Source organism: Pinus tabuliformis, chromosome 4_2 (genome assembly GCF_031772625.1).
Source record: "Pinus tabuliformis cultivar Carrire ecotype Pingquan chromosome 4_2, CPIR1, whole genome shotgun sequence".
Lineage (NCBI taxonomy): Eukaryota > Viridiplantae > Streptophyta > Pinopsida > Pinales > Pinaceae > Pinus > Pinus tabuliformis.
The window spans coordinates 901,911,126-901,938,992 of record NC_142304.1 but is presented as its reverse complement, the minus strand read 5'-3'; the positions used below and the strand labels follow the sequence as shown (position 1 = coordinate 901,938,992).

The window sequence follows — 27,867 nt, the reverse complement described above, 5'->3', positions numbered from 1 at the left end:
ACCATAAATATAGAGATACAACAGAAATAACACTTCATTTCATTAATATCAAATACTGAAGTATGCTTACAGACAGAATGGAAATAAGACTAGCTCAGGCAATGGTAGATTATCTCTGAGAAGAGATGTGGTTGCTACATGCCTCTAAACTGAGTTATAATGAGGCTCAAGGGCCTTTTTATTAGTGAACAATAAGAGAAAACCCTAAACAACCAAAACCCTAACCCGAGGAGATGTAACACAAATAGTTTATGGACCTTGTTGAGGTTAGTAGGGAAACCAACTTCCCAGGGTTGTAACTTGGTCATATTATCTTCGTTTGACGCGTATAATACCTTGTTGGAAATATCTCTCTAAAGACTACAACTGCTGACATGATTTCCAAAGAAATCATAAAAGAAATTTTGCCAAAAAAACGTCGTTTAGGTCCTCAAAATGGCTCTGGAAGTTCAGGACCCGAAAAACTGGCAAAATTAGAAAACTGTGTTACAATCAAGGAAACAGATGAATTGAAAGAGACAGTGGTGGGGGTCCAAGTGGGATAGTTGGGTGGCCACCAACGTCCACCTAGATCATTCCTCCCCCCTTAGGAATCAATGGTCCCCATTGCATTGAGTGCCTCCATGAGATGGGGAAACTTCTGCTGAACATGGTCCCTGGTGAGATGTTCTGCAATCTCTTATGTGTCCAGTAATGGTGAGAAGCAAGGTTGAGGGTGGTCCACATTTAACACTTGGTGCAAGCCAAGGAATGGAGGAATGTTGTGCTCCAAAGCATTGTTTCCCACAACCTTGGTAATAGTGTAAGGACCATGTTAGAGTTGTCTAAGCTTCTGATGGGCTCTTGTAAGGCATTCATTTTGCAAATGCAACCAGACTTTTTCGCCCACCTGAAACTTGTGTGGCACTTGATGTTGATCATGTCGCTGCTTGTACTTGGTATTTTCCACAATGGATCGGTGATATATCATCCCGTTAGGTAGAGGTGCTTTTGGAGTTAGATCGAATGAATGTTTGACCCGACAGTGCAATGGTACCCGTGTGGGTGATGAGAAGATGTCCATGTATTCTTTCATGACCGTATCCACCTACTTTCGCTGCATGGAGGAACCCTTTCTGGAGGCCATGGATGTGGCTACAATCTTCCCCTTACTTTGAGAGCAAACCAGGAAGAAAATAAATTTCCTAGTCTCAGAGAAGATCTTGCTACATTTCTTAACAGAGATCAAAGAGGTGGCGGTAGGTGGGGCTACCTCGGGTATCCTATATAATATATTACCCAAAGAAATAATCATAGAGTGAGGTTTAGACTCATATACAAGATGTCACTTCCACAAGTATGGTTGTCCTAATCGTTAGTGTCAGTCTTTCCAGCCTTCCTCCAGTGATCAAATATGCTCTTACAAAGTGGTCTCAGAGTGTCAAGGTCAAATTTTTTCATTTCAGTGAGTCTTCAAGCAAAATTTGGTCACTAGGCATTAGGTCTAGGGTTTACTTTCACTCCTTCCAACGTTTTCCAAACGTTGGTCCATGTCATCATTCAGCTGAGTGTGCCATCATTCAGAGGGTTGTCATCATCATGTCAGGTTCCATTGGGTCATTTTACACCTTGTTCATGCTTCAGTTGCGCCTAGGCAAGGTTCATTTCCCTCTCCTAGGGTTTTGAAGGCAATTTCTCTTGAATGGTCAAATCATTAGAAAAACTTGTATCCATATGTTCATACACCTTCCCCTATCCTTCATGTACCTTATTAAACACTTCCCATCTCTGAGATCCTCCAAATTCCTCATTTTCGCACAAACCCTAGTTTCTTGCTACAACTTGGCAATTTTCTAGGTTGGGCCTGTGTTTTGCCCTTTTGGACCCCTTCCCCTCACTCAATTTCTGAGATTCCACCTTCCCCTACTTTGTAACATCCCTCCCTACTTCCCAATATTTCCTCAAGAATTTAGAAGCCCCTTATCCCCTTCATTTCGCTTCATTTCGACAATTCCCTTATTCCACACATCGGGATAGGTTTCACTAAAATGATGTTTCTGAGAAATAAAAGATGAATTTTGGAAAACTGAGAGAGGTTTTTGTCCAAAACAGGCCAAGGAAGAAACAAATCCTTCACTTTTTACACAGGTGTCATGGTTTTAGAGAAATGTCAAACATACCTTTGCCTCAGGAGAAATGAATGCACCTCTGAAGAGACCTTAGGAAAATCATGTTTTCTCCAAGCTTGGTTGGCCAAATGACTTGTTTGATGAGTCAAATGATAACTAGACACAAATAGATTTCCAATGAGCTATCATGAGCTCAATTTTTAGTTGAGTAAGGCATTTAAAAGTTGACTGCAACAGCACTCTACCTTGAGGAAGCCTCATTTGGCACATTTTGACCAGTCTTGGGAGATTTGATTTTTGACAAGGAAAATGAACTCTAAATTGAAAAATTATAGTTGGGTTGGAATGTAGACTCAAATACCTTTCCAACGAGCTATACTGCACCCAATTTTGACACCGGAAAGGCCTCCAAAAGTCTCCTGCAAAAAATGATATGTACAGGCTATATGCGTCGCGCCATCTCCCCATGCGCCGCACCTTCTAAGGTCCGCGGCGCTTAGAATTGGGAGCTCCAAATCACAAATCGCTTGCAGTTTTGGATTTTTCATGAGAAATCATGAATTTTGGTACTTGGACAAAAAATTTGGGAAAGTTTTGGGTCCCCAAAAGGTCAAAAAACATGCAAAAAATGACCTCACTGCCCCTATTTGGACACATAGGAAGCAGTCTTGGGAGAATGCACTTTTGGAGGTGAAAATGGACACCAAATTGGAAAATTCCACTTGAGTTGGAAAGTAGACAGGCATGGCTTTCCAACAAGGCAACCTGAGCTCAATTTGGACTTCAGAAAGTGCCTGTTACACAAAAATATTGTCACTATGATTATTTACAGTCAGTATGGGTCTATCATCACTTGTACTGTCCTCCTAAGCAGGTCTAAGACCTCAGCTCTTCAAATCAAGCTTTGGAAATGGGAGAAAGACATTAAAAATAAATGTAACTCTGGTTCCACACTTTATCTCATGGTCACCTGCGGTCCCGCACCTTCTGTGTACAAAAGCTATGTACCTACCCGCTCTGTCCCTAATGGTGTAGGTGCGGACCCCTGTGAAAGTCAAAAGGCGCAAGTTTTATCTTAAAAAACTCACTTTGGGTTAATTCTAGAGTTTTCTAGAAGGAATTTTGATGTGGATTGTTCACTCTGAGGTGGTTCACGCATCCCAAAAGAGAAGGAGCTAATCCCTTGACTAAAGGAGCTATCCCTTTGAAGGAGGGCTTTATCCCTTTGAAGGAGGACCTAGTAACTTCCCTCCATTGCACTATAAATACAGGCATTGGGGTGAGGACTAGGGACGTTGGAAGCTGAACATTTTGAGGGTAAATGCTAGTGAAATTAAGACTTCCTAGTTGAGCTTAAGAGGAGAGATCACATACCTTTTTGGCTTCACTGGGGAGTGAGTGAAACTTGTCAAAGTAGAGGAGACTTCTTGTTGGACCCTGGGAGGAGCTTGTACAGCGTCAAGGTGAAGGTTGCAAAGTTCTTCTTCTTTTGAATTAATACAATCAAACTCATTTTTCTCAACAAGTATCTTATGTTATTTGTTTCATGGACTCCTTGACTTTCATGTTAAATATGTTTTATGCAATTGGTTTTTCAGGTGCTATTTAATTTGTCTGCCTTGTTTGTGTTTGCAGATTCGCGAAAAGGAGCTCATTTGGATCAAAGGAGCGAGGGCATCCACAAGCTTGCGTTGGACCAAAGGTAGGCCCTAAAAACACTTGTTTGCCATTGTTTATTAAAGCATATTTAGAGAAAGATAGTGTCTGGTTGGTTTGCTTGTCATTAGGTCTTCTTTAGATTCTAGGAAGGTCTATCTTGTCTGCAAGATCGACTCATTCCGTGCGACAAAATGGTGACCATACTGGGGACTTGATTGTTTCCCTTGTTTATACTTTGACCTGAGAAACTGTATTTTCTGTTTATGTTTTTGACTTGATGATTGTGGGATTGGGTGAACTTAGTTAATTTTGAGTCAGTTTTTATTTTTCATAGTTTTGGGAGAGGTACGCACCCTCTGAGTTAAGCATAGTGCGTACCTGTACGCACTTTTTCTTTGTACACAGAGCGTGAATGCACCTGTGTAAACAGGTTGCCTGCGTACCCTGTCAAAAATTTGAAAAATTTTAAATTTTTCTCTTTTTTATCAGTTTAGAATTTGTTTATATGTTTTAGCCATTGCCCAGACCTGCTTGTTCCCTGTCAAAAACTTTCCTTGGTTTAATTTCATTAGTGTTAGGGTTTTAGGTGGAATTCCTAGGGATTTTGCTTGTTGGGTTTGTTTTTCGTTTTTGGTTGTGTAGTGGCTCTGAGCTTAGAAGCCATAGGGACCTCAGATTACCTTGGTGTCTACCAATCTTCTTGTGAGTCTGACCATTTATGAAATCTCCCCTTGTTGAGGAATCCGCTTTGTGTTTTCTCATTTCAAAATTTCGAAAAACTTGTATTTGAAAGTTGGAATTTTCATTTCTAAAAAAAGAAAATGAAAGATTGGTTGTTTTTTGACTAATTGTGATTCTGCATAAATTAGTCCTTAGCTCACATTTAGCTAAATAAAACATCCTCAAAAAGACTTTTAGTAGGCTTTGACTTCAAGTAGTTATTTATAGTTTGTAGCTCTCAAAGTTAGTCATTTTCATTAGTTTTGAGTGTTTTATTTACAAAATATAAAAAAATCTCTTTTGGAAAAAGTTTGTTTTTGTAGTGGTTGAGTGCTTTGAAAAGAAAAGGGAAATTTTTGTGAAATAACTAGTTGTCTCGTTTTGAGTGCTTTGGAAAGGAAAAAGCTCTTCTTTAAATTTGTTTAATTGAGAAAGATTTGTGTTTACAAAGTATTTGCATTCTCAAACTCTTTCTTAGTATAGAAGTTCATCGAAGAGAAAAGATTGTTCAAATCATCTTAGGTGCATCTTTTTAGTGATTTCGAGTCGAGTCTTTACACCACGAGTTTCATCTCCGCCACCTCTTGACCTAAACAACAACCACTAAAATTAATGCTTAAAGTAGAATTCACCTAGTAACATTTTATTTCTAGGGCTCTGATACACCAACTTAGCTTAGGCTAGCATCTTGGAGTAGGAGAGTAATTAACTCTCCAAGATAGTAAAAACAAACAAGTAGCTGTATATTGTGGTAGGAAGAAATCCAATTGTTGCATTTATGCTCTGGGAAAGCTCCTCTTAAAGGAGAAGCACGAGATCATGTCCGAACCAGTGTGGGAATCAATCCTTCCTCATTGGGAATGACGCCAGATATTCACGTATTAAAAACGGTAAACCGCGGATTAACCATTGTCGAGGAGCCTGGGGTCACTTGTTGGTAAACCTTGGATTATGTCAAGGAGCCTTCAAGGGGATTGAGCTTGCTACTCTGCCCTTGCATGCATATCGGATCATAGACTGTTCCCCCAGGTGTATTTGTCTCAGTTGGTAACCTTAGTGGCCATATTCTTTAGGATTCTTCCTAAGGTGATAGTGGTGGGAAGATCCCGCTGTACCTGGAGCAGATGTCGGCTAGACTCACTTGGATTTTCTGGGGGGTTCACTTCACTCGAGATGGTTAAGTGGAGGAACTTGGTCCAGTCTATTCATTAAGCAGATTGCCAGGGTAACCGTTCCAACCGCCATTTCTGTACTAAATTCTACGACGTTGGATTTCATCACCAACTAGTGTTTTCGATCCGGAAAGTTATTGTTTGTGTGTGTTTGATCTCTAGATTCATTAGGCATGTGATTAAAATTTGTTTGGTTCTTTAGAGGCTTTAGGTGTTTTTCATTGAGATTTTACTTTGTTTGCGTGTGAAGTAGTTAAAAGTTTTTAACTGTGGCTGAATTACCAAGACAGTCCCGTAGACTTCGGGGCCAGTCTCATGAGTTTGTAACCGTGGCTGATTTACTGAGGAAGTCCCGTAGACTTCGGGGCCAACCTCCTGAAGAAGTCTCGAGCTAGATTGAAGGCTTGAAAGTCCTCGTAACTCCTAGTGGTAGTAAAGTTGGGTCACCTGAAGAAGGAGAGTCTTCATTGGTTGTGCATCCTGATTACCAAACTCTAGTAACAGGTTACGATCCACAATCGATTTCAGTTTCCAAACTTGCTGGTAGCTTTTCATCTACTAGTGATATAGGTGAAGAACCTGAGATATCTGAACCTGTTACTCCAACATCGGGCTTTGTCTCTCCAACTTCTAGTGGTCCTGATTCACCTAGGGTAGAAAGAGTAATTACCCAAGATCTTCCTTCTGGACTTATTGCTATTGAAGAACTTGCTTCGGAAGAAGAAGTAGGCATCCCTATCCCTGAAAATCAACCTTTTCTTGATCTAATGGAGCGTGAATCAATTTTTTACAGTCCGCCTAGGAGTACTACTTGGTATCTTTCTTTGACTAATTATTTGGAAAACCCAGTGTTAAGTTTTTCACCACCTCATGCTCCTTATCATCCTAGAGGTTTTTATACTCCCGTAAATATGTCAGGTCAGTCGTCCATGTTTACTCAATTGCCTGAATCCTTTTTGTACGGCAGTCCTTCTGTTCCCTCTGGGTATCAGTCACTTTCTGGTACTTTTTCGGGAGCATCTCCTAAACCCATTGAGCAAGGGTTATTAACTGGAAACAATGGTACAAAGCCGTTGAGCGTAGAAGATATTCTTATGATGGCAGGTTCTATTCCCAATTCTCAACCTCAAGGTGGCCAGTTACCGCCTGGGGGGCAGCCTCAATTAACGCCTGAGGGGCAACGTCCAGGTACACAATTTGCATCTGGGGGGAAACCTCAAGGACAGTACGTACCTACGGTACAGTACGTTCCTCAAGGTCAACCCCAAACTCAATATGTACCCCAACGTCAACCCCAGTATCAATTTATACCTCAAGGTCAACCCAGTATCAGTACGTGCCTCAAGGGTATCTACCCCAAGGTCAGTACTCGAACCAAGGTTTCCAACCACCCCAAGGTCAGTCTTATGTTCAAGGAACGAGAAATGTACCTTTCAATTATCAATCCTACCCTCAACCCGGTTATGGTACTCAATATTCTCAACCTGTTATGGGTCAGTACCCCGGAATGAACATAGTGTGGGATCCATCGTAAAACCAACAGGTGTTGCAGCCAAGTGTACAGTTGTCATCTCAAACTGGACAACCCTTAGTTTCTGGTACACCCCAGCAACCAGTCCAGTCTAATATTCAAACTTCTGTACCTTCGGTAGTTTCTTAGTCTGGGCCTACTGCGCCTCGTACTCCATCTCAAACGACTGTTGCAACTGCCGCAACATTTGTTCAATCTACCCCACCTACTTCTGGAGTATCGACAGCTCCAGTTTCTACTGTTCCTGTATCTACTTCTCAGACATCTTTACCACCATCTGGATCCACAATTCAAACTACAGTTCAGATGCCTGTAGGACAACCTGGTTTAAGTATGGTTGTCACAAGTCAACCAAAATTCACCTATCAACCGTACCAGGGACAGTACCAATTCGGTCTTGCTGTCTAGCAGCCAATTTATTAGTATCAACCGTATCCTGGGTACACTTATCAACAACCTCAACAACCCCAGTACGGTCCGGTTAATCCTGGCTTTCCGGGAGGATACAATATCCGGAACGTGATTCCTATTCCTAGTTATCCTGGATATCCTCCTCCTGGGGCTGGTCTCATGACCCAGAGTTTTAGGGATCCTAATCAGTAGTTACCATTTATCGCAACTTTGGACTTACCAGACTTGTCGCGCCTAACGAACGATCCGATTAATTATCTTTCGTTTTGGCTGCCAATGCCGAATAAGTTGCCCAGTGACATTCCCAAGTTCGAAGGTAAATCAGGAGAGGACCTGTCGAACCATGTGATGACTTACCACCTCTGGTGTGTGTCTAACTCCATCATAAATGATTTGATCCGTCTTAGACTTTTCCAGCGCTCTCTAATTGGTCTCGTTGCCAAATGGTACATTGAGTTACCACGAGGCACTTTTTATAATTTTAGTCAGTTAGCTACCTCGTTTTTAACTCATTTCTAGTTGCCAGTCCAATATGACAATGGCGCGGAATTGTTAACTTCGCTAAAACAGTCAACATCCACGTACATTTCAGATCATATTCATGAGTGGAGACGTCGACGTCGTTTAGTGAAGGTATTTATTCCGGATCAAATCTTGGCTGAGTGGTTTGTAAAATCTTTGTTGCCAAAGATCACTAAAGATGTTGCTAAAGCTGGAGTGGTTACTGAGGAGCAAGTCATTTCTCAAGCACAGTACCTTGACTTGGTTTATACTCAGTCAGGTACGTTACACGAAAATATCCCTGATCTTCCCAAGTCAAATCAAATCACTGCAGCTCCTTCGGGATCTCATGCCGCTGACGGTATGATTGGCACGGTTAACACTAAAGGTAAGAAGAAATCCTCCAAGAATTCTTCTCCTATTATAACCTTGCCTGATTCCCCAACAGGAGATTCTTCTGCAGAGATTTCCGCCGATATTCACGTTGTAGAGTCATCTACAGCTAAATCAAAATCCGGTGGGAAGAAGAAAGGAAAGAAGAAGAATAAAACGGACAAAAGTTCAAAGGAGAAACCTGAAAAGGCGGAATCCAATGATGAAAAGCGCAAACCTCGTTATCCATGTCTCATTTGTGATGATGAACATTTTACAAGAGACTGCCCTCATCGTGCAGAGGTTGCGAAGATCATCAAAGGTTCCCAAACTCCTACTGTTTTGAAGGATCCATTTCCAAGTCAAGACAGCAAGATGATAGGTTCTTCCTCGAGTGCCAATGAAGAACCCATATTGATGATGTCCCATGTAAGGATTGCAACTCGATCGCAAGATTATGGCAGTAAAAGTCCTGTTGATGGTAAAAAAGCAGAATCTTCTCATTCTAACCCATCAACCTCAGCTCCCGGTTCCGATCCACTACAGATCGAGAAACCTAATCCAGACTTGGTAATTAAACCACCCGCTAAGGGTATACTTCGAAAGTCAGCATTCAATCCACATGCGAGAGCGGCTCAGAACTATAACATTGTTGAGGATTTAGCTATTTCACCCTCAGCAATGTCGGCTTTGGAAGTGCTGCAATCATGTCCAGCACATCGTAAATTACTTTTGTTGGCTATAGGAGCTGTTGACGTTCAGGACCCGAACCTAACAATTTTTGATCTAGAAAATAGAACACCGCATCTCCCTCATCAAATGGCTTTCCAGATCCTAGTGATAGTCAAAAACAGGCCTATTCATCGGACTGTAATTGATGAGGGAGCCTCAACGTGTATTATGTCGATACAGTGTTCGAGATCGCTTGGTTCTCCTTCACTAAATCAATCCCTGACAATTCTTAAGGCCTTTGATGGCCGTGGGTTTCATCCTTTTGGCATTCTACAGGATTTGCCTATAGGGGTTGAAGGAAAAACCGTTAGTCTAGATGTGGAGGTGGTTGATGCCCCTCTAGACTACAACCTTCTCTTGGGTCGAAGTTGGTCTTACGCTATGACATCAGTCGTTTCATCAGTCTTTCGAGTAATAAAGTTTCCACATAATGGAAAGATCATAACAATAGACCAGCTGGCTTACTTTTCATCCGACCCAGCCTCTTCGGAGAGTATTCAGCATGTTGGTAAAACGACTATCCCATATAAGGATGTTGGAGTAGGATTAGTTAAAGATGCCGGTTTACTGAGAACTTTTCCTTTTCCTCCAATCAACGCATCATCTTCATTTGCAACTATTCATATGATTACATCAGACACCATTATTTATGATGATCCTTGGATCATCCCTTCTGAATCTGAGATAGACTCATTTGGTAATTCCATACCTTTGAGTCCATATGAAATTACCTATGAAGCCATGCAGTCTTTTGCCGACCTAGGTTCAACCGAAATTGACTTAATGAATGTGGTCCGTGAGAAATCACTTTTCACATCAACCTCGGATTTAACTACGTTTTCTGAACTTGTTCACTCTGATGAGCAAATTCGTGAAATCATATGTGTAGATGATTTACCATGGGAAGATCTCCATCACCGATCTTTGTTTTTACCTGAGGATGATCGTTTTGAAAATGATTTCTCATCAATTTTTACAACTGAATATGTCAAGGAACCTCAGAATCCAATGAAACATCCCGATTCAGAGTTAAATTTGGGAAACATCTCTCGAACTATTCCTATTGACATTTCGGTTAAGCCCGGAATTGTTGAAAACATTCATATAGGTGCCTCATGTACAGATGACGAAATTAAATTATATAAGGCCCTATTTCAAGAATTCCGCGACGTGTTTGCCTGGTCCTATGAGGAAATGCCAGGAATTGATCCCGCGATTGTTGTTCATGAGATCAAGACTTACTCGGATGCTAAACCGGTCCAGCAACATTTGCGTCAGATTCACCCACGAAAAGCTGCTGCAATTAAAGCAGAAGTTGAAAAACTGTTGAAAGCAGGTTTCATTTATCCGATCACGTTAACGGATTGGGTATCGAATATTGTTCCGGTTAACAAAAAGCAGGGAACAATAAGAATATGCATCGATTATAGGGACATTAATCGAGCCTGTCCAAAGGACAATTACCCAACTCCCTATATCGATCAAATCATTGATGATTGTGACGGCAGCGAAATATTTTCCTTTATGGACGGTTTTTCCAGATACAATCAAATCAACATTCTACCTACTGATCAACCAAAGACGGCTTTCATTTGTCCATGGGGGACATTTGCTTATTGCAAATTGCCTTTTGGGCTTAAGAATGCCGGAGCAACTTTTCAAAGGGTGATGTCTTATGCGTTTCATGACATCAAACACATTGTGCAACTGTATCTCGATGATTTGCCTGCTCATTCATTATATCGAGCTGATCACCTCGTCCATTTACGAGCAATCTTTATGAGGTGTAAGCATTATCGTATTCGGTTGAACCCACACAAATGTGTCTTCTGTATAGAAATGAGTTGATTGCTGGGATTTGTAGTTTCGAAAGCCGGCATTCACGTTAATCCCTCAAAGGTCGAAGCTATCATCAAATTGCCTCCTCCTTTGAGTCTTCGCCAACTCCAAAGTTTGCAGGGGAAAGCAAACTTTTTACGACGATTCATTCCTAACTACGCCAAAGTTACAAAGGGTTTTACCCGGTTCTTGAAACAAAACACTCAATTCTCTTGGGATGAGATAGCTCAGAAATCTTTTGATGCACTCAAACACGCATTGACCCATGCACCGTTGTTGCATCCTCCCAACTACAACCAGGATTACTTCTTGTATCTCGCCGCCTCCCATTCCACCATTGGAATGGTCTTAGTTCAGGAAGATGAATTTGGAACAGAACATGAGATATATTACCTTAGTCGAATGTTAAATCCAACTGAGCTAAAATACTCACATGTGGAGAAATTGGCATTGGCAGCCGTTCAAGCTGTCCAACGTTTTCGTCACTACATTTTACTACGTAAAACTACGGTAATTTCGGATTGCAACCCTATGATATACATTTTTACCAAAAAATTGCTAGGGGGCAAGTACTCTAAATGGATCATTATCCTGCAGGAGTTCGACTTGGAGTTTGAGAAATCTAAGTCTAAGAAATCTTTAGTGTTTGCGGAGTTAATGTGTGACTTCCCGCGTGCTGACACGAAAACTGTGGCAGAGGAGCCCATTGCGGATGAATCTTTGTTTCTAATTAGCACTTTAGATCCATGGTATGGGGATATCATCGTCTATCTCCAGACCCAATCCTTTCGGCCAGAAATTTCAAGGTTGGAACGTCGAAAAATTCGATTCCAGTCCCAACAATTCAAAATTATTGGAGATACTCTTTATCGCCGTGGGGCGGACTCTATTTTTCGACGTTGCTTAACTCACGAAGAGGCTGAAAGGGTTCTAAATGACTGTCACTCTGGAGCGTGTGGCGGTCATATGTCTGGGTATGCTACAGCACAAAAGATATTGCGCGCTGGCTATTTCTAGCCGTCCTTGTTTAAAGATTGTATTACGGCGGTCCGAAAATGCCACAACTGCCAAATTTTTTATCGTAAGATGCGCACTCCACCTGCTCCTCTCCACCCTATAATTGCTGTTGGTCCTTTTGCCAAATGGGGTATCGATTTTATTACATGTAACCCTCACTCAGCCGGGGGGCATGCGTATATCATCCTTGCGGTAGATTATTTTACTAAGTGGGCCGAGGCGATGCCTACATTCGAGGCAGACAGCAAAACAGCTACAATTTTTGTGTTCAATCATATAATTGCTAGGTTTGGTGTCCCACAAGCAATAATCACTGATCATGGGCATCATTTTCGAAACATTATAATGACCGAACTTATAGGCCATCTTGGTTTACGTCACGATAGTTCAACCCCTTATTATCCACAAGTGAATGGTCTGGTTGAATCCGTCAACAAATTTTTAGTTATCATGATTCGACGAATCATTGGGATTCACCGGTCAAATTGGCACAACATGCTATTTTCAGCACTTTGGGTGTACCGAACTTCAGTAAAAGCATCAACAGAGTTCACTCCTTTCCAACTAGTCTATGGTTTGGAAGCCATGTTACCCATTGAATGTGAAATCCCGTCACTGCAAATGGCCATCGAGTTACTTCTAGCCACTTCCGAAGAGGAAAAGCGTTTGTTATACTTGGCTCAATTAGATGAGAATCGACGTGATGCTGCATTGGTGATCGAGACTCACGCAAAACGAATGAAAGCTCAGTATGATCGAAATGTGACCCCTCGAAATTTTTCGGAAGGGGATCTAGTCTTAGTTTATGATCAAGCTAATGATAAATTAGGCGCTGGAAAATTCGTTCCTATGTGGCATAGTCCCTACATTGTCAAGCGAAAGCTAGCCAAAGGGGCTTATGAGTTGGTAGACTTTGATGGGGACTCTTTGGGTAAACCCAGAAATGGCCTTTACTTGAAGAGGTATTATGCTTAAAAGAATGGGGTATGGAGATTTTTAGTTAGGATAGTTTTTCTTTCTAGCTGGTGTGTTTTAGTTTAAGGAGTCTGCTTAGCTTAGAAATTGTTTTCCCATCATTATTCCTGCTTATCTTGGTTTTACTCTTGATATTGCAGATGTCGATGCCTCTCCAAACATACATTGGATTTGCTGATGGTGCTTGTCGTAATACACAGAACATCTCTTCCACAGCTTGGGTTATCTATTTGCCCTCTGACGAGTTAGTTTCTATGCATGGGGTAAGCCGCGGTCAAACAACAAACAACATTGCAGAGTACAGTGCAGTGATTGAGTTATTGTCTGAATCTATTTCATTTGGGATTCAGAGTTTGATAGTGAGGTTAGATTCTGAACTCGTTGTATTACAGCTTAATAGAGTGTATGCCATTAGAAATCCAGTGTTATTAAGATTATTTTTGAGAGTGCATCTCTTGGAACGTGAGTTTGATTACATTGAATATCAGCATATTCCAAGGTCTTTAAATACATTAGCAGATGCAATTGCTTCTCGAATGTTAAATAGACATTTGCAATAATCATACATGTAAATTTAAAACCATTCCATAACATGATTTACAAGATAAGCCGGTAATAGTGATATATATATATATATATAGGAGTGTGTCGAAAAATACATCGTTCTCGATCATAGGTTGAAAAACACCTTATGATCAGCAAAAATGATAAGTACAAAAAACAAAATGTCACATGTGCCCACAATAGGCAATCATCCTATCACTGGTGATGATCTCTATAAGAAACCAATGCACGGGCCACCTTGCAAAGGAACCTCCTAAAAGGTCTCGGGACTCCAATCACATAGCGCTGAAGTCGAGGAGGAATGTTGTCTATAGTGGTCTCAGGAATATCTCGCGTCAAGCGCTCGAGATGACCCTCCAACTCGACCAAAACCTCTGCTGATTCGTCCTATGGGGCTGGCGCGGGTGCAACTGGTTGCCTCCTCTCGAAAGGCCGGAGAGTGGCTGGTCACTGTGGACCCACATCTGCATTTGAAATTTTTACTATCAGTTTTGAGACGATGGAAAAATAAAAAAATAAAAATAGGAAAAGTTGAAAAGGATTTTACCTGACTCGTCCCACTGCTCTCCTGGTGGAAGAGCCATGTCTGGGTCACCACGAAAATCTATCCCAGCGTAAGGGAAGTCCTGAATGGAAAAGACCTAGTTTTCCAACCATTGGAAATACTCAGGTTTGAACTGAGCAACTTCTGTCCTCTCGTCCGGGTGACGGGCCATGACTGTGACCCATCGCATTAGTTTGGGCTCTCGAGGAAGCCCAACTCCAACAATAAGGTTCTGTGGGATCAGCATAGGAACCCTCTCCAGGCCAAAACTCATGACCAAAGCCCCATAACCAAAGGTCTTTAGTCGTCTGCTCTTGGCCCTGGTCAGTTGGCCTTTCACATTGGCCAGCACAGCATTGCACCAGTTGAAGATGGTGCCTCGAAAGCAATCAACTGCCATATGCATCTGGGATCCGGTGGCAATATGTAATGTGGCAGCTCCGCAAATCTGGTGACAGTAAACGCAATCACCATGAGTTCAGGATGGGATATAGTCTTTATGTCTATCCCTTTCTCTCTAGCCTGGCTGTTACAGTACTCTAGCCGGAGGCTATCGACAGACTGGCCACCTAGCCTAGTCCCGTGCAGATTCAAGTCTTCGCCTCTCTTAGGCAAACCAGTCAAGAAATAAATGTCCGCCGGCTCGATTTCGAGCTGGTGGCCACCAATGAAAAAGCACTAGTCCTGTATGCTCCATCTGTCAACCAGCCACTGTAAGAAATCCACCTGAGCCCTCATGCCAGGAATGGTCTAGAATTTGTACAGTCCGCACGCCCTCAAAGCATCAAGTGAAGGCTAATGATTCCATGTGGCAACATCCACGTCCTCATGCTCTCGTTCACGCCAATCTAGCATGATGTACTCTCTGCATCAAGTATAAAGATTAATTAAATTGCTAGAAAATATTTTGATTGGTCCATTTTTGAGAATCTTTGGGTTCAAAACCCTTGCGGTGGGGTACGCACCCTCTGAGTTAGACAGAGTGCGGGGGTCCGCACTTTGTCTACACAGAAGGTGCGGACCCCGAGCTTTTTCCCAATGGATAAAAAGTCGAGGTCCACGGGTCCGCAATGGTAAACCTACGGACCCCTGCTCGTGGGTTTTGCGCCTAAAAACGCTCCCAAAAAATGAAATGAAGGACTAAAACAAAAAACTAAACGGTTGAAAATGAAGAGTATGATGATGTGGATTACCTGGAGAAGACGGCGCTCGATTCTGACGGTTGGATTTTCCACAATATTCACGGGAAGTTTTCTAAGCAAAAGCACTATTTTCTCACCCAAACTCAAACGGTAAAAATGAATCGACAAAGGCCCTTTTTATAAGTTTTTTGAGTAAATAAATCGCAAATTTGTTTATGTTTCACTTTGAAAAGGTATTTTGCGACGTTTTTATCCATTTCAAACAGGTATGAGTAATTTTTATGTTTTTGTGCAGAATAAAGGATTATTCAGGCGAAATCTATCATTTTCGACAGAAAAACATAAAGAGTCATCTTTAAGCTCTTTTCTGACTCCTAAAACATGAAAAGATTGCTGAGTGTTTCTTTTAAACTCATTAAAACAGAATTAAAAGACGGTCCACTTACAGCTCTTTTCCGACCGTAAAAACATGAAAAGATTGTCGGATTTTTGTCATTTCGAATTCGATATTGGTTATAAAACGACGTGCCATTGATCGCTTTTTTACTTTTTCAGGTCAAGGGCACTAATAACGAAAAGTACTCCTTGGTCGTAAAAGATCAAGAGGTTCTCTCAAGTATTATTTTATACTTTTTTGGGATTGGGAGACACAAATTTATGAAAAAGGTCAACCCTGGAGTCTTCTTAAGTTTTTTCAGACTCTCTAAAATTGAAAAACGCCGAGTTTCGCCTATACTGGACTTTTTAAAATTTCACAGTAAAGGACCTGTTCAATTACAAATAGGAACGAATCACTCCTTCTTAGGGTTCGAATTTAGACTGAGTTGGACTTATCCGAAGGATGAGCTTATAATCAAGCAAATGTTATCCTCCTCAAGCTTGTCAAAAATTAAGAGGTACTTGCCAGAAATGGTGGGGGAAAAGAGAGAAAAATGAGTCTATTTGTCATACTTTGTAACCACTCTTGAACACGACACTTTTATTCACCTGGGTTGGGAAATCATTTGCTTAACAGTTGATCAAACCACATTGAAAGTCTTCAGCCGGTTTCTGGGTATTAACTTTGGGTGAATTGTCACCAAGCCATCTGTCGTGTCGTTATGTGTTCAAGAGGTCACTACCAATAAGCCATTCTTCTGCAAAATATCTGTCATCCATCTTGACCATCCCTGAGTCAGTCCTTGCAACTAAATTTCTTCAACTTGATCTATGATTTCGTGTTGTGGGCTTCCCTACGATGGATCGCTTTCTATCGACATCAGCTCATTATCTAGAAAGATGATCTAGGAATCATCAGTACCTTGAGATCTGCATGCCCCAATGGCAGGTTTCTTGCCTTTGATGATAGTTTACATCATTGACTTTCGATCGAAGGATTCCATGATATGTTCGACATCAACACATTTATTCAATTCTCATGGATTGTACTGGGTACTTTGAGAGCCATTGACATCACTGGTGGTTTCTCTCACACTTGTTAATAGTTTACATCATTGACTGGTAATCAAGTGGTTTCTACCATGTTCGACATCAACACATTTATTCGCATGGATAGAATCGTACTATTTCGGGAAGTAGAAATGAAGACCCTGGATCTAGTTTCCACCATCCAAGCTGCGAGGAATTTTGTATTCATTATGTTGTGGACTATTCATAAATAGATGGCTACGTCCATACAGTGTTCACATGAGTCTATACTTGTGATGTTTTACAAGATCATTCCTATATCAGAGCAGAAGATAGTTTTCTAGTTAGTTTTGATCTGAGTATGGGAATGCCTACCTCAGTGATGATATGATCTCATATATATATCTTGCATTGAATGTTTTTACAGGTTCCGATCGGGCTCTCCACAAGATGATCCTCGAAATTATAAAGTACTTCACTCTTCCTATATGATAAATGAAATCCTCATCTACTACAGACTTCGCAGTTTAGGGGGCAATCTGTTACACAAAAATATCGTCACTATGATTATTTACAGTCAGTATGGGTCTATCATCACTTGTACTATCCTCCTAAGCAGGTCTAAGACCTCAGCTCTTCAAATCAAGCTTTGGAAATGGGAGAAAGACATTAAAAATCAATGTAACTCTGGTTCCGCACTTTCTCTCATGGTCACCTGCGGTCCCGCACCTTCTGTGTACAAAAGCTGCGTACCTACCCGCTCTGTCCCTAACGGTGTAGGTGCGGACCCCTGTGAAAGTAAAAAGGTGCAAGTTTTATCTTAAAAAACTCACTTTGGGTTAATTCTAGAGTTTTCTATAAGGAATTTTGACGTGGATTGTTCGCTCTGAGGTGGTTCATGCATCCCAAAAGAGAAGGAGCTAATCCCTTGACTAAAGGAGCTATCCCTTTGAAGGAGGGCTTTGTCCCTTTGAAGGAGGACCTAGTAACTTCCCTCCATTGCACTATAAATACAGGCATTGGGGTGAGGACTAGGGAGGTTGGAAGCTGAACATTTTGAGGGTAAATGCTGGTGAAATTAAGACTTCCTAGTTGAGCTTAAGAGGAGAGATCACATACCTTTTTGGCTTCATTGGGGAGTGAGTGAAACTTGTCAAAGTAGAGGAGACTTCTTGTTGGACCCTGGGAGGAGCTTGTACAGCGTCAAGGTGAAGGTTGTAAAGTTCTTCTTCTTTTGAATTAATACAATCAAACTCATTTTTCTCAACAAGTATCTTATGTTATTTGTTTCATGGACTCCTTGACTTTCATGTTAAATATGTTTTATGCATTTGGTTTTTCAGGTGCTATTTAATTTGTCTGCCTTGTTTGTGTTTGCAGATTCGTGAAAAGGAGCTCATTTGGATCAAAGGAGCGAGGGCATCCACAAGCTTGCGTTGGACCAAAGGTAGGCCCTAAAAACACTTGTTTGCCATTGTTTATTAAAGCATATTTAGAGAAAGATAGTGTCTGGTTGGTTTGCTTGTCATTAGGTCTTCTTTAGATTCTAGGAAGGTCTATCTTGTCCGCAAGATCGACTCATTCCGTGTGACAGTGCCCCAAAATCAACAGCAAAGTAGCGTGGCGCATATAGATTTTTTGCCAATTTTTCATCTTTCAGCTCAGAAATTCGGCCAGTTTGACTAGTTTTGCTTTGGGATGTAATTTTTTACTTCTCTTGATGTAATTGAAAGAACATGATGTAATTTTGGCACTTAGTTACTTGTTCTAGAAGATTCATTCACCAAAGAATGAAAATTTAATGAATGAATCAGTTTCCTACCGTATAGAGGCAAGTTGTTTTGACTGCCTAGATTTTAGTGCTTTGTTTAGAATTGGTTGAAACAGCTCCTAGAATGATGAGCTCGACCCCTAGAGGCAAGGGAAGAGGTTGGCTTGCCTATATTATGTAATTTCTAAGTCATTTTCATGGTTGGGCTCTTGGGAAAATCTTGACACCCTATTGTACATTCACTTCTGCATTTTTGGCAAAGGAAAGACCAGGGTTTTGCAGCACTGTTTGGGATCCATGTGGCTTTATGTGTTGATGGTGTGCTTCTTTCAGTAATTGTAAGTTGTTATGTGTATCATTTTCCTTCTCTCATCTTCTGCAATTGAACAAATGAAGTGTTAAGGTAGAATCCATAGATTGTTATGCTCTGCCTTTGAATTTGTTTGATTTTCCATGTTTTCATCTGTTTAAGGAGAATCCTTGAAAGCTTCTTGCTCTCCTTAGCTTCTCACCAGTCAGATCTAGCCATTCATTCTCTTTAAAAGCATCAAGACGATCGCCTACCTTGCCCCAAGTAGACCTCTGCAAAAATTGTGTCTCATCCCCACAGCCAACATTGCATTTTCCTTTGATTCAACAAAAACCTTAAAAAATCAACCTCAAACTCCTTGTACTTCATACCTAGCCTAAGATCAATTGCAAATTTAGTCATCTTGAGCCTCATCGATTACCTTTTGCCGAGATTGACCCGGAGAGAGCCCTCTCCTGTCCTCGTAGGGCTAGCTACGAGGCTGAGCGTGGTTTGATGTGGACCTAGAACCTTGTCTTTTCAGCCTGAGACAAATCTAGGCTCTAACACTAATAATACATCACAAATGTCAAGAGGAGAAACATCACACAATACCCCATCTGTGAAGAGCTTGATGCTATAGGGAAGGCGACATTGTTGGCTGACTCAAAGATCTTATCCTTGGTGAAGCTAACCAATGTTGTACAAATGTAGGTGTGGTATGGTTAGTAGGCCTAGCCACTTCATAGCCTTTGCTGAAATGAGATTCTTTTGGCTGCCACTATTGACAATGAATTGTATCAATGAACCCTTCACCCACATTTGTGAGTTGAAAAGACACTCTTCCTCCTTTTGATCTTCGGGATCATTCTTTTGGATCTCGATGGTGGCAACAATGGTGCTGGGCTCCGTATCAATAATCTTCTTCCCTTTGTCATTCCTCTTGTTGGGTTTTGACTTAGGGTCAGAACATGCAACTGATTCTGAAGCCTTCAACTCGGCCACCAGTGACTGCTTAGCCCGACACTCACTTGTGTTGTGAGTGGGGATCTTATGGATCTCATACCACTTTGCTGTGTCCTTCTTTAACTTCATGTTGATGTTCTTTTCTTCTAGCTTCGACAATTTGTCTTGGGTCACCTCACCTTGGCTTTGTCCTTTGCTCTTTGGATTTGCAGATCCAAAGTCTCACTTATTTTGTTTAAACTTCTTCTCGATCTTGACAGCATATCGGTACATTGTGCTAAGCGAGGAGATGTTTAAGAGCTCCATCTCATCCTGGATGTACCTATGTAGGCAGCCGCGGTATTTGAGTACCAAATTCTGCTCTGAATACTTGATACCCAACTTTGTGCGAAGGGTATGAAAAATATTGGTAAACTGTGTCCCTTCCCTGTCGTAGCATGTTCCACTTTATGTATTTATCCTCATAGCTTTCGACAGGGTAGTACTGCTCCTTAGTGGCATCCCGGAATGAATTCCAAGTGGGTGCAACTGAAAACAGTGAGGTCATACATTCATCCTTCTGCTCGTACTAAGTTTCCCACCAATGCTTGATGTAGGGGGTGACTTTGAGAAGTGCAAAAGTGATCTTTTCCCGGTTGGAAAAATCATGAACATAAAAATATCCTTCTAGCAGATTTAACCATTTATCTACAACATCTGCATCTATCTGACCCTCAAATATGGGAATGTCAAAGTTAACTTGTACCTTAAAGGGTGTGGCACTTCTAAAGTAGATGTTGGAAGTAGATGCGTCGCCCATGGGTAGCCGTTGAAGGATCTGGGCAAATTTTTCCATCATCGCGTTCCTTTATCGCTTGAGGGCTTCTTTGAGCAAGATTTTGATAGGATCTCCTGCCCCCTCGTCTTTCTTTTCATCCACCATGGGAGGTCGTCGGGATTTGTGAGGCTGGTCTTGTAAAGGTTCAACTAGTTGAAGCCCTAACTCCTTATATCCTGACCTTGTTGAGGACATGCAAAGAAAAATAGAGAAAGATTGGACCGCTCTGATACCACTGATCCAGATTTAGAAAAGAACACAACAATTACAGATATAACCATAAATACAGAGATGCAGTAGAAAAAACACTTCATTTCATTAATATCTAATACTGAAGTATGCTTACAAACAGAATGGAAATAATACTAGCTTGGGCAATGATAGCTTATCTCTGAGAAGAGATGTGGTGGCTACATGCCTCTAAACTAAGTTACAATGAGGCTCAAGGGCATTTTTATTATTGAACAATAATAGAAAACCCTAAACAACCAAAACCCTAAGCCGAGGAGACGTAACACCAAGAGTTTATGGGCCCCGTTGGGGTTAGATGGGCAGCCAACTTATCGGGGTCGTAACTTGGTCATATTATCTCCATTTGACGTGTATGATAGCTTGTTGGAAAGATCTCTCTGAGGACTACAACTACTAACATGACTGCCGTAGTAATCACCGAAGCCAAAAAAACATCGTTTAGGACCTCAAAAGGGCTCCGGAAGTTCACGACCCAAAAAGCTACCAAAAATAGGGAGTTGTGCTACAATTAAGGAAACATATGGACTAAGCGAGACATTGGCGGGGGTCCAAGTGAGATTGGCAGGTGGCCACCAACATCCACCTGGATCATCCCTTGGATCATGAATCATCCACTTATAGGAGTCTTTCCTTTCTCTTGATAACTCATGTCATTCTAAGAAGTCTCATCAAGCTAGCTCATTCCTCCAAACGATTCCATAATGTCAAGTCCATGTAGAAGTCAGCTTAAACCCAGTAAGTCATCCATCCACCTAGGTTGTTTGCACCTAGGTTTTCTCCTCTACCAAGTCATTTTTATCATGCCAAGGATGTCCATCAATCCACAACTCCATCTACACTCAAATGTGCCCAAGGCACCAAATGAACATATAATGATGGAAGCATTCCCAAGGGAGTATACTCGGTGATTGCATCCCATAATTGCAATCCATGGCAACTTGTGCCCCTAGTGACCTCGACTGCTATTTACAACCCCCAAGTGCAAAACACTAAACTCTATTGTTTCATATAATTTTTAACACTCCAAATTCTCAAGCTTGTATCCAATTCCACCCAATGCCTTGTCTTATTCAACTTGAATCCATATATAATGTTCTTTATCCCTTCAAAGGAGTGCCCAATCACTACCTTGGGGCACCCTATCTATCCACAAGAGAACCCAAGTCCTTATAACATGCGCTATCTATCCATAAGAGCACCCAAGTCTCTACAATGCACCCTATTTGTCTGCAAAAGCACCCAAGTCTTCATAGTGCACACTATTTGTTTGTAGAGGCACCTAAGTTTATCCATAATCTATCTTTCCAATGGGCCAAAATGTCCATTTGAAATCTACCTTACCAAGTTAACCCAAAAATGCACCTTGCCAATGGACCAAGGTGTCTCCACCGAATCATCTATATCCAACATTGGTCAGGTCAATTTTATTAGTTCGATGAAGGTGCTTAATGCCACTCTAGGCAAGGGTCTTACACCCTCTTACTAATGACTCAACATATTGATAATAACTCACATAGAAAAACACATTTCACTAACTTTTACTAGGAGTTCATATGAAGAATCTCACCTTTCACACAATAACTCATAAGTATTCACAAAGGGAGCTCTATGTATGAGCACCTAACACTTCCTCTTTCCTCTCAAACATATTCAACTCAATTTTAATAAGGAGCTACAAAAAGCATTTTACCCCTCATAAATCTCATTTTTTCTTTACAATAAAAAAGCATAATTTTATAAGATGGTGGGAAATCTTTAGGAGCATACCCCTATTTTATTGCAATACTCTATCTCTGAAATCTCAATGTTCCACGTAATCTCATTTCATCCTTTATGAAAATTAATATAATTGCCTTTATAAATCAACTCACTATCCTCTTACTCATTTCTTTCCCCATCTACAACTTGATATCTTTCTTCTTTTCCCTTAACTAATCTTTCTTTGAATCTTTTTCTACAAACCATAACAATTTTGTTGGGATATGACACTAAATAATTTAAAAAAATTAAAAGAAACACAATATAAAATATCCAATCAAACACTTTTTTTTCACAATTTTACTATTAATTCAATCTTTTAAACAATAAGCAAATGTCAAAACAATAATATATGCATAGTACGCCGTGGAATCCTAATGCGGGAACCTTTTCGATGGTTTCACTGTTTACATCCTTCAACTTACTAGAAGCTACAACCCTAGGTTTTCTAGCATCCACCGGGAGAAAACAACAACCAACCCCAAGTTTTCTAGCGCCAGCTGGGAGAAAGCAACAACCTAGCTCCTAATTTTCAGGTTCCAACTTGAAGGTAGGTACAACTCCCTTAATCTTGCCACCTAGCAAAAGAAATAGTGTGACAAGGGCAATAAGGTTATGATGGTTTTGCATTTGTTTGCATTAGTGTTTATGGTCTTTTTGGTTATGAATGGTGAGGTTGTAGATCTCTTCTACACAACCTAGAGTTTCTTGAACAAACCATCACTACTTTAATATCGATATCAACATCTCAACAATAACATAAAATTTTAAATCCCTCATATTAACACCCTAGTAATGCAGCTTAACATTTATCATATCATATTAATAAATCCCTCGTATTAACACCCTACCCATGCAGCTAACATGTACCCTCTCTCACAGTCTGTTGTGCACGCAAAACAAATACGTTTTTTTGGTTGCTTTACTAATATCTAGAATCTGTTGGACAGTCTTCTTAGTCTTGATTATTCAACTGAGTGGGGTCTTCATAGTGTTGGAACTTGGATAATCCCAGGAATAGTCAACAGTCGTTAACCAGTGATTAGTCACCGTGAAAGGTGTCTATCGACTATTTATCTGGATTCTGCATCAGTCCAAACGTCACACACCCGGGTAAGATTTTTTGGACGATTCAAAGCCTTTTTGCCGTGTAGTTGGAACAGGGGGTTGATAATGGAGAATGATTAGAATATTCCTTTTGAAATACTATTGCGGTGCGCAGTATATACTCCAGATATTTGAAAAAATACTAGACGATTTATCTGCTAACGTCCAAAAGTCACAGACCAATAGTCAATAGTCAAGATGACCCTTTTGCCTTGTAGTTGGAGCAGGGTATTGATAATGGATAACGACCAAACACTACCTTATCGGAATCCTAGGGAGATTTATGGACGACTTATCTGCATCCGTCCAACATGTTATTTTGGACGGATTCTCTTTCTCAATCCTTTTGTGTTTTCCACACCCATCGCCCATTTCCCTCGTCTCACCAATGCTTCTGATCAACACGCTCTGCTTGCTTTCAAGTCTACCATCACATATGATCCGTACCAATCATTAGGATGATAGATTTAGATGCCCTCAAACCCACTATACATAACCCTCTCCAAGTATCATGACAAGTCCCCTCCTCCGCTCACCCAACACAAAGATGATCAACTTCGATGGGAAGCATTACTGGCCTTTCATGCTTATATGCCTTCTTGTTATCTTTTCCGTTAATACACGCAGAGGCAGCAGCTTACAAGATGAGTGGTGGCCTACTCCTTACTGCAACCTCACCACCAAATATACAAACGACAGCATGTTTGTGAGCAACGTTAATACAACCTTGAACTATCTGCATGTCGACGTTAACAAGACATCCCAAGGCAGGTTTGACACCTCTGTTTATGGCCAAACTCCTAACAAAATATATGCCCTCCTCCAATGCAGGGGAGACGCAACAGTCGATGAATGCTACAATTGTTCGCGTCAAGCAAAGATCGATGTTCTGCATTATTGTGGGAATTACGTTGGTTGTAATGTTTGGTCCAAATTCTGCTTCTTGCGTTATAATGGAAACTATAACTTCACTGGACATATGGATACTTTTGGAGATGATTATTTCAATGACTTTAACGCCTCCGCCGACCCTGCTGCCTATGCCAAGGCTGCTCGGCAGCTTTTGTCTGATTTGTCATCCGAGATTACATCTGGATCTGCAACGAATCGGTATGCCTCAGGTTCAATTGTAGACTCCGGGCAGTTTCACACGATCTACGGTCTGGCCCAGTGCTGGGGAGATATATCCCTTGCCGACTGCAAGACATGTCTCTCAACAAAAATTGATCAATTGTTCAAATATAATACTGGAAGACTTGGAGCTAGGGGTTTGGCTAGAAGTTGCATTATTCAATATGAAGCAAATATTTTCTTTAATCCTCCGGCTTCACCAGCACCACAAATCAATGTTCCGCCTGCATCACCACCAGAAAAGTCTTCAAGCAAAATACCCATAATTTTTGGAGTTATTGGCGGCTTTGTTCTCCTATTAATCATTTTTCTGTTTGGAATTCGAAAAAAATTGAAATATGCCCTATTTGGAAGTCGCCATGGAGGTATTTCAGAGTCATTCATTTTGCTATTATTGTCAGCTTTCCTACTAATAGACTTCATTGAATTAAATCATTATTTTCTTTGTATTTTTTCGATATAGCAGTAAAGTTTCATTTTTGTAGGATACAATGAGGGCCAGGACGACTCAGGAATCAGAGAAAATCAGCAACAGGCCAGCAAGGGGCTTGCCCTAGCAAGGATTCCCAGCCTGTCCGTAGGTTTCACAGTGTTTGAAATGGAAACATTGATAGCTGCAACAGAAAATTTTCATGATAATAACAAGCTTGGGGAGGGAGGATTCGGTGCTGTATACAAGGTGACATACTTTACGAAAACGTCATCCATTCTGTTTTGGAGGGTTTTAAAATGTCTTACAATATGGTCGCCGGCATTTGTGTAAGTCTAGATGGATAATTCAAAAAATCTTCATAACCGTTTTCTTTCCATCTCTCAGGGAACTACTCCAGAGGGTATAGAGATAGCAGTGAAGAAGCTTTCCTTAGAGTCTAGGCAAGGCAAGAAGGAATTTTTGAATGAAGTTAAGCTGGTGGCAAAAGTTCAACATCGAAATCTGGTGAAATTACTTGGCTGTTGCCAAGCGGGATCAGAAAAGTTGTTGGTTTATGAGTACTTGCCCAATAACAGCCTTGATAAAATTATATTCGGTAAGTATGGTTTATTTTACCGAAGACAAAATGGAACATTTGTGTAGGTAATGGAAATCATTCCCTGAAATGCTTATACATACTTTAAGTCGGTTGTGATCATTTATTCTCCTGCATGGTCGATACAGTTCCAGATAGACGCAGGCAACTTGATTGGCAGAAGCGTTGCTGCATCATACTTGGTATAACTCGAGGGCTTCTCTACTTGCACGAGGATTCTCATCTCCGGATTATCCATCGGGATATTAAGGCCAGCAACATTTTGTTGGACAAAAACTTGAATCCCAAGATAGCAGATTTCGGATTGGCAAAACTCTTTGAGGAAGATGAAACTTCTGTGGGCACAGGAATTGCTGGAACTCGGTGAAACTTCTAACCAGGCATCACTCGGTTACATTAACTACTTTTTAGTATTATACTGTTTTGTTTCAGAAACGCTGTCTAGCTATTTTAAGTTTTAGTATTTTAGGATTATAATTTTGGTTTCAGAGAGGCTGTTTAACTATTTTGAGTTTTAGTTGGAGTTGGGTGATCTTCCTGATATTTTACTTATTAATCACTTTTTTTCGTTAAATTTTATTTTTTAATCTTTGAATAGAAACTTGTAAATGTCATAAATTTCTTCACTTAAGCAAAATTTGTCAAAAATATACCTGAAAAAGTTTGTAAATAAACAGCACCTTAAATAACTTTTAAAACACTCAAATTACACAGATTACATAACTCAAAACTCAAAATTGCAATTGCCAAAAATTCATGTTAAATTTTGAACAAAACTACCTAAAATAAGATATCTTCAACCAAGGGAAAAAAACGCAGTGGAATTAAAATACAGGCATACTTACTAAATGATTGATATTAGTGGCATTGCACTACTCATCTTTTCTATGATTAAGTACACCTTTTTTTTTTAAAGATTGGCAGAGGTATTTATAAAGTGAAATTGTTATTTCCAGAGGGTATATGGCACCAGAGTATGCCATGCATGGGCAACTGTCTGCTAAAGCTGATGTATATAGTTTTGGGATTCTTCTTCTAGAACTTATCAGTGGAAAAAGGAACATGAATTTTAATTTACCAACTGAAATGCAGATACTTTTACAATGGGTAAGATAACGTTTCCTTCAAATTTCCAATTGGTAGTATCCACGTTATCCATAGATCATTTGGCCAAGTCATATGAGATTTAAGATTATTGATACAATCCTTATCTCTTTTGACATGACTATAGTCATGGCATATGGATAATCTGTAGCTATTACTTTGTGCAATTCATGATAAACTAGTGATCGATCTTAGTGACCCTGCATATATTTTCTCAATTGCACGTTATATTTTGATTATGCAGACATGGGGATTATATACACGAGGAAATATTGAGGCCATTGTTGATCCAGTAATAAATGAAACCTGTGGTGATCACACAGAAGTCTTGAGATGCGTCCATGTTGCACTGCTGTGTACACAAGGCAGCCCATTACTCCGTCCATCAATGTCTACAGTGAACTTGATGCTTTCAACAGGGGCAATGATGTTACCAAATCCCACTAAACCTGTTTTTGTGAGTTCTGTAGCTGCCTCCAACAATCCCGACTCTTCACAGCATGGATCGTCACATACATCTCCAGCTACTGCATCATCTTTGATGAGCCCCAGAAATGGGTAATTATATGGGCTCATTTTGCCTCTTAATTCGACTTAATCCACCGTTCTCATTAGTTTATTGCATGTTTTTTATTATATTTATGCTAAATGCTAATAGAGTGAATTGTGTTAGTCATTATGCCAAAAAGGCGTTATGCAGATTTTTGGTCAATTTTGAGATAAAATCAAAGGTTCAACGAGCATTTGGAAGCCAAATTCATGGAAGAACAAGGGAGAGAATTTGTAGGAGGGTGTCCCCTTCATTTATGAGCCCTTACCTCGAATGCTCCATCAAAAACTCGGAGCACAAAGCCAAGGGGCAGCCAAGAAAGTCAAGTAGGACTCTTGTTATGTTCAGTTCAAGGAAGCCGAGTTCCTTGATTTTAGGAGGACTGTTGGAGGTCCCCATT

General features: G+C 40.6%; 1 protein-coding gene across 1 annotated transcript; it reads left to right on the top strand.

Moving 5' to 3' along the window:
* The first annotated feature begins 24,201 nt into the window (after positions 1-24,201).
* On the top strand, positions 24,202-27,534 carry LOC149172604 (cysteine-rich receptor-like protein kinase 8). Its single transcript, XM_089426389.1, has 6 exons — positions 24,202-25,150; positions 25,271-25,464; positions 25,603-25,813; positions 25,942-26,176; positions 26,770-26,920; positions 27,162-27,534. The coding sequence occupies exons 1-6, from the start codon at positions 24,202-24,204 to the stop codon at positions 27,477-27,479; spliced, it is 2,058 nt and encodes a 685-aa protein (XP_089282515.1). The 3' UTR covers positions 27,480-27,534.
* The last annotated feature ends 333 nt before the right edge of the window (positions 27,535-27,867 follow it).

Excerpts from the sequence above, each read along its gene's own strand:
- LOC149172604 (XM_089426389.1), top strand. The coding sequence starts at position 24,202 with ATGATCAACTTCGATGGGAAGCATTACTGGCCTTTCATGCTTATATGC. Across the intron at positions 25,151-25,270 it reads ATTTGGAAGTCGCCATGGAG|GATACAATGAGGGCCAGGAC; the intron begins GTATTTCAGAGT and ends TCATTTTTGTAG. Across the intron at positions 25,465-25,602 it reads GATTCGGTGCTGTATACAAG|GGAACTACTCCAGAGGGTAT; the intron begins GTGACATACTTT and ends TCCATCTCTCAG.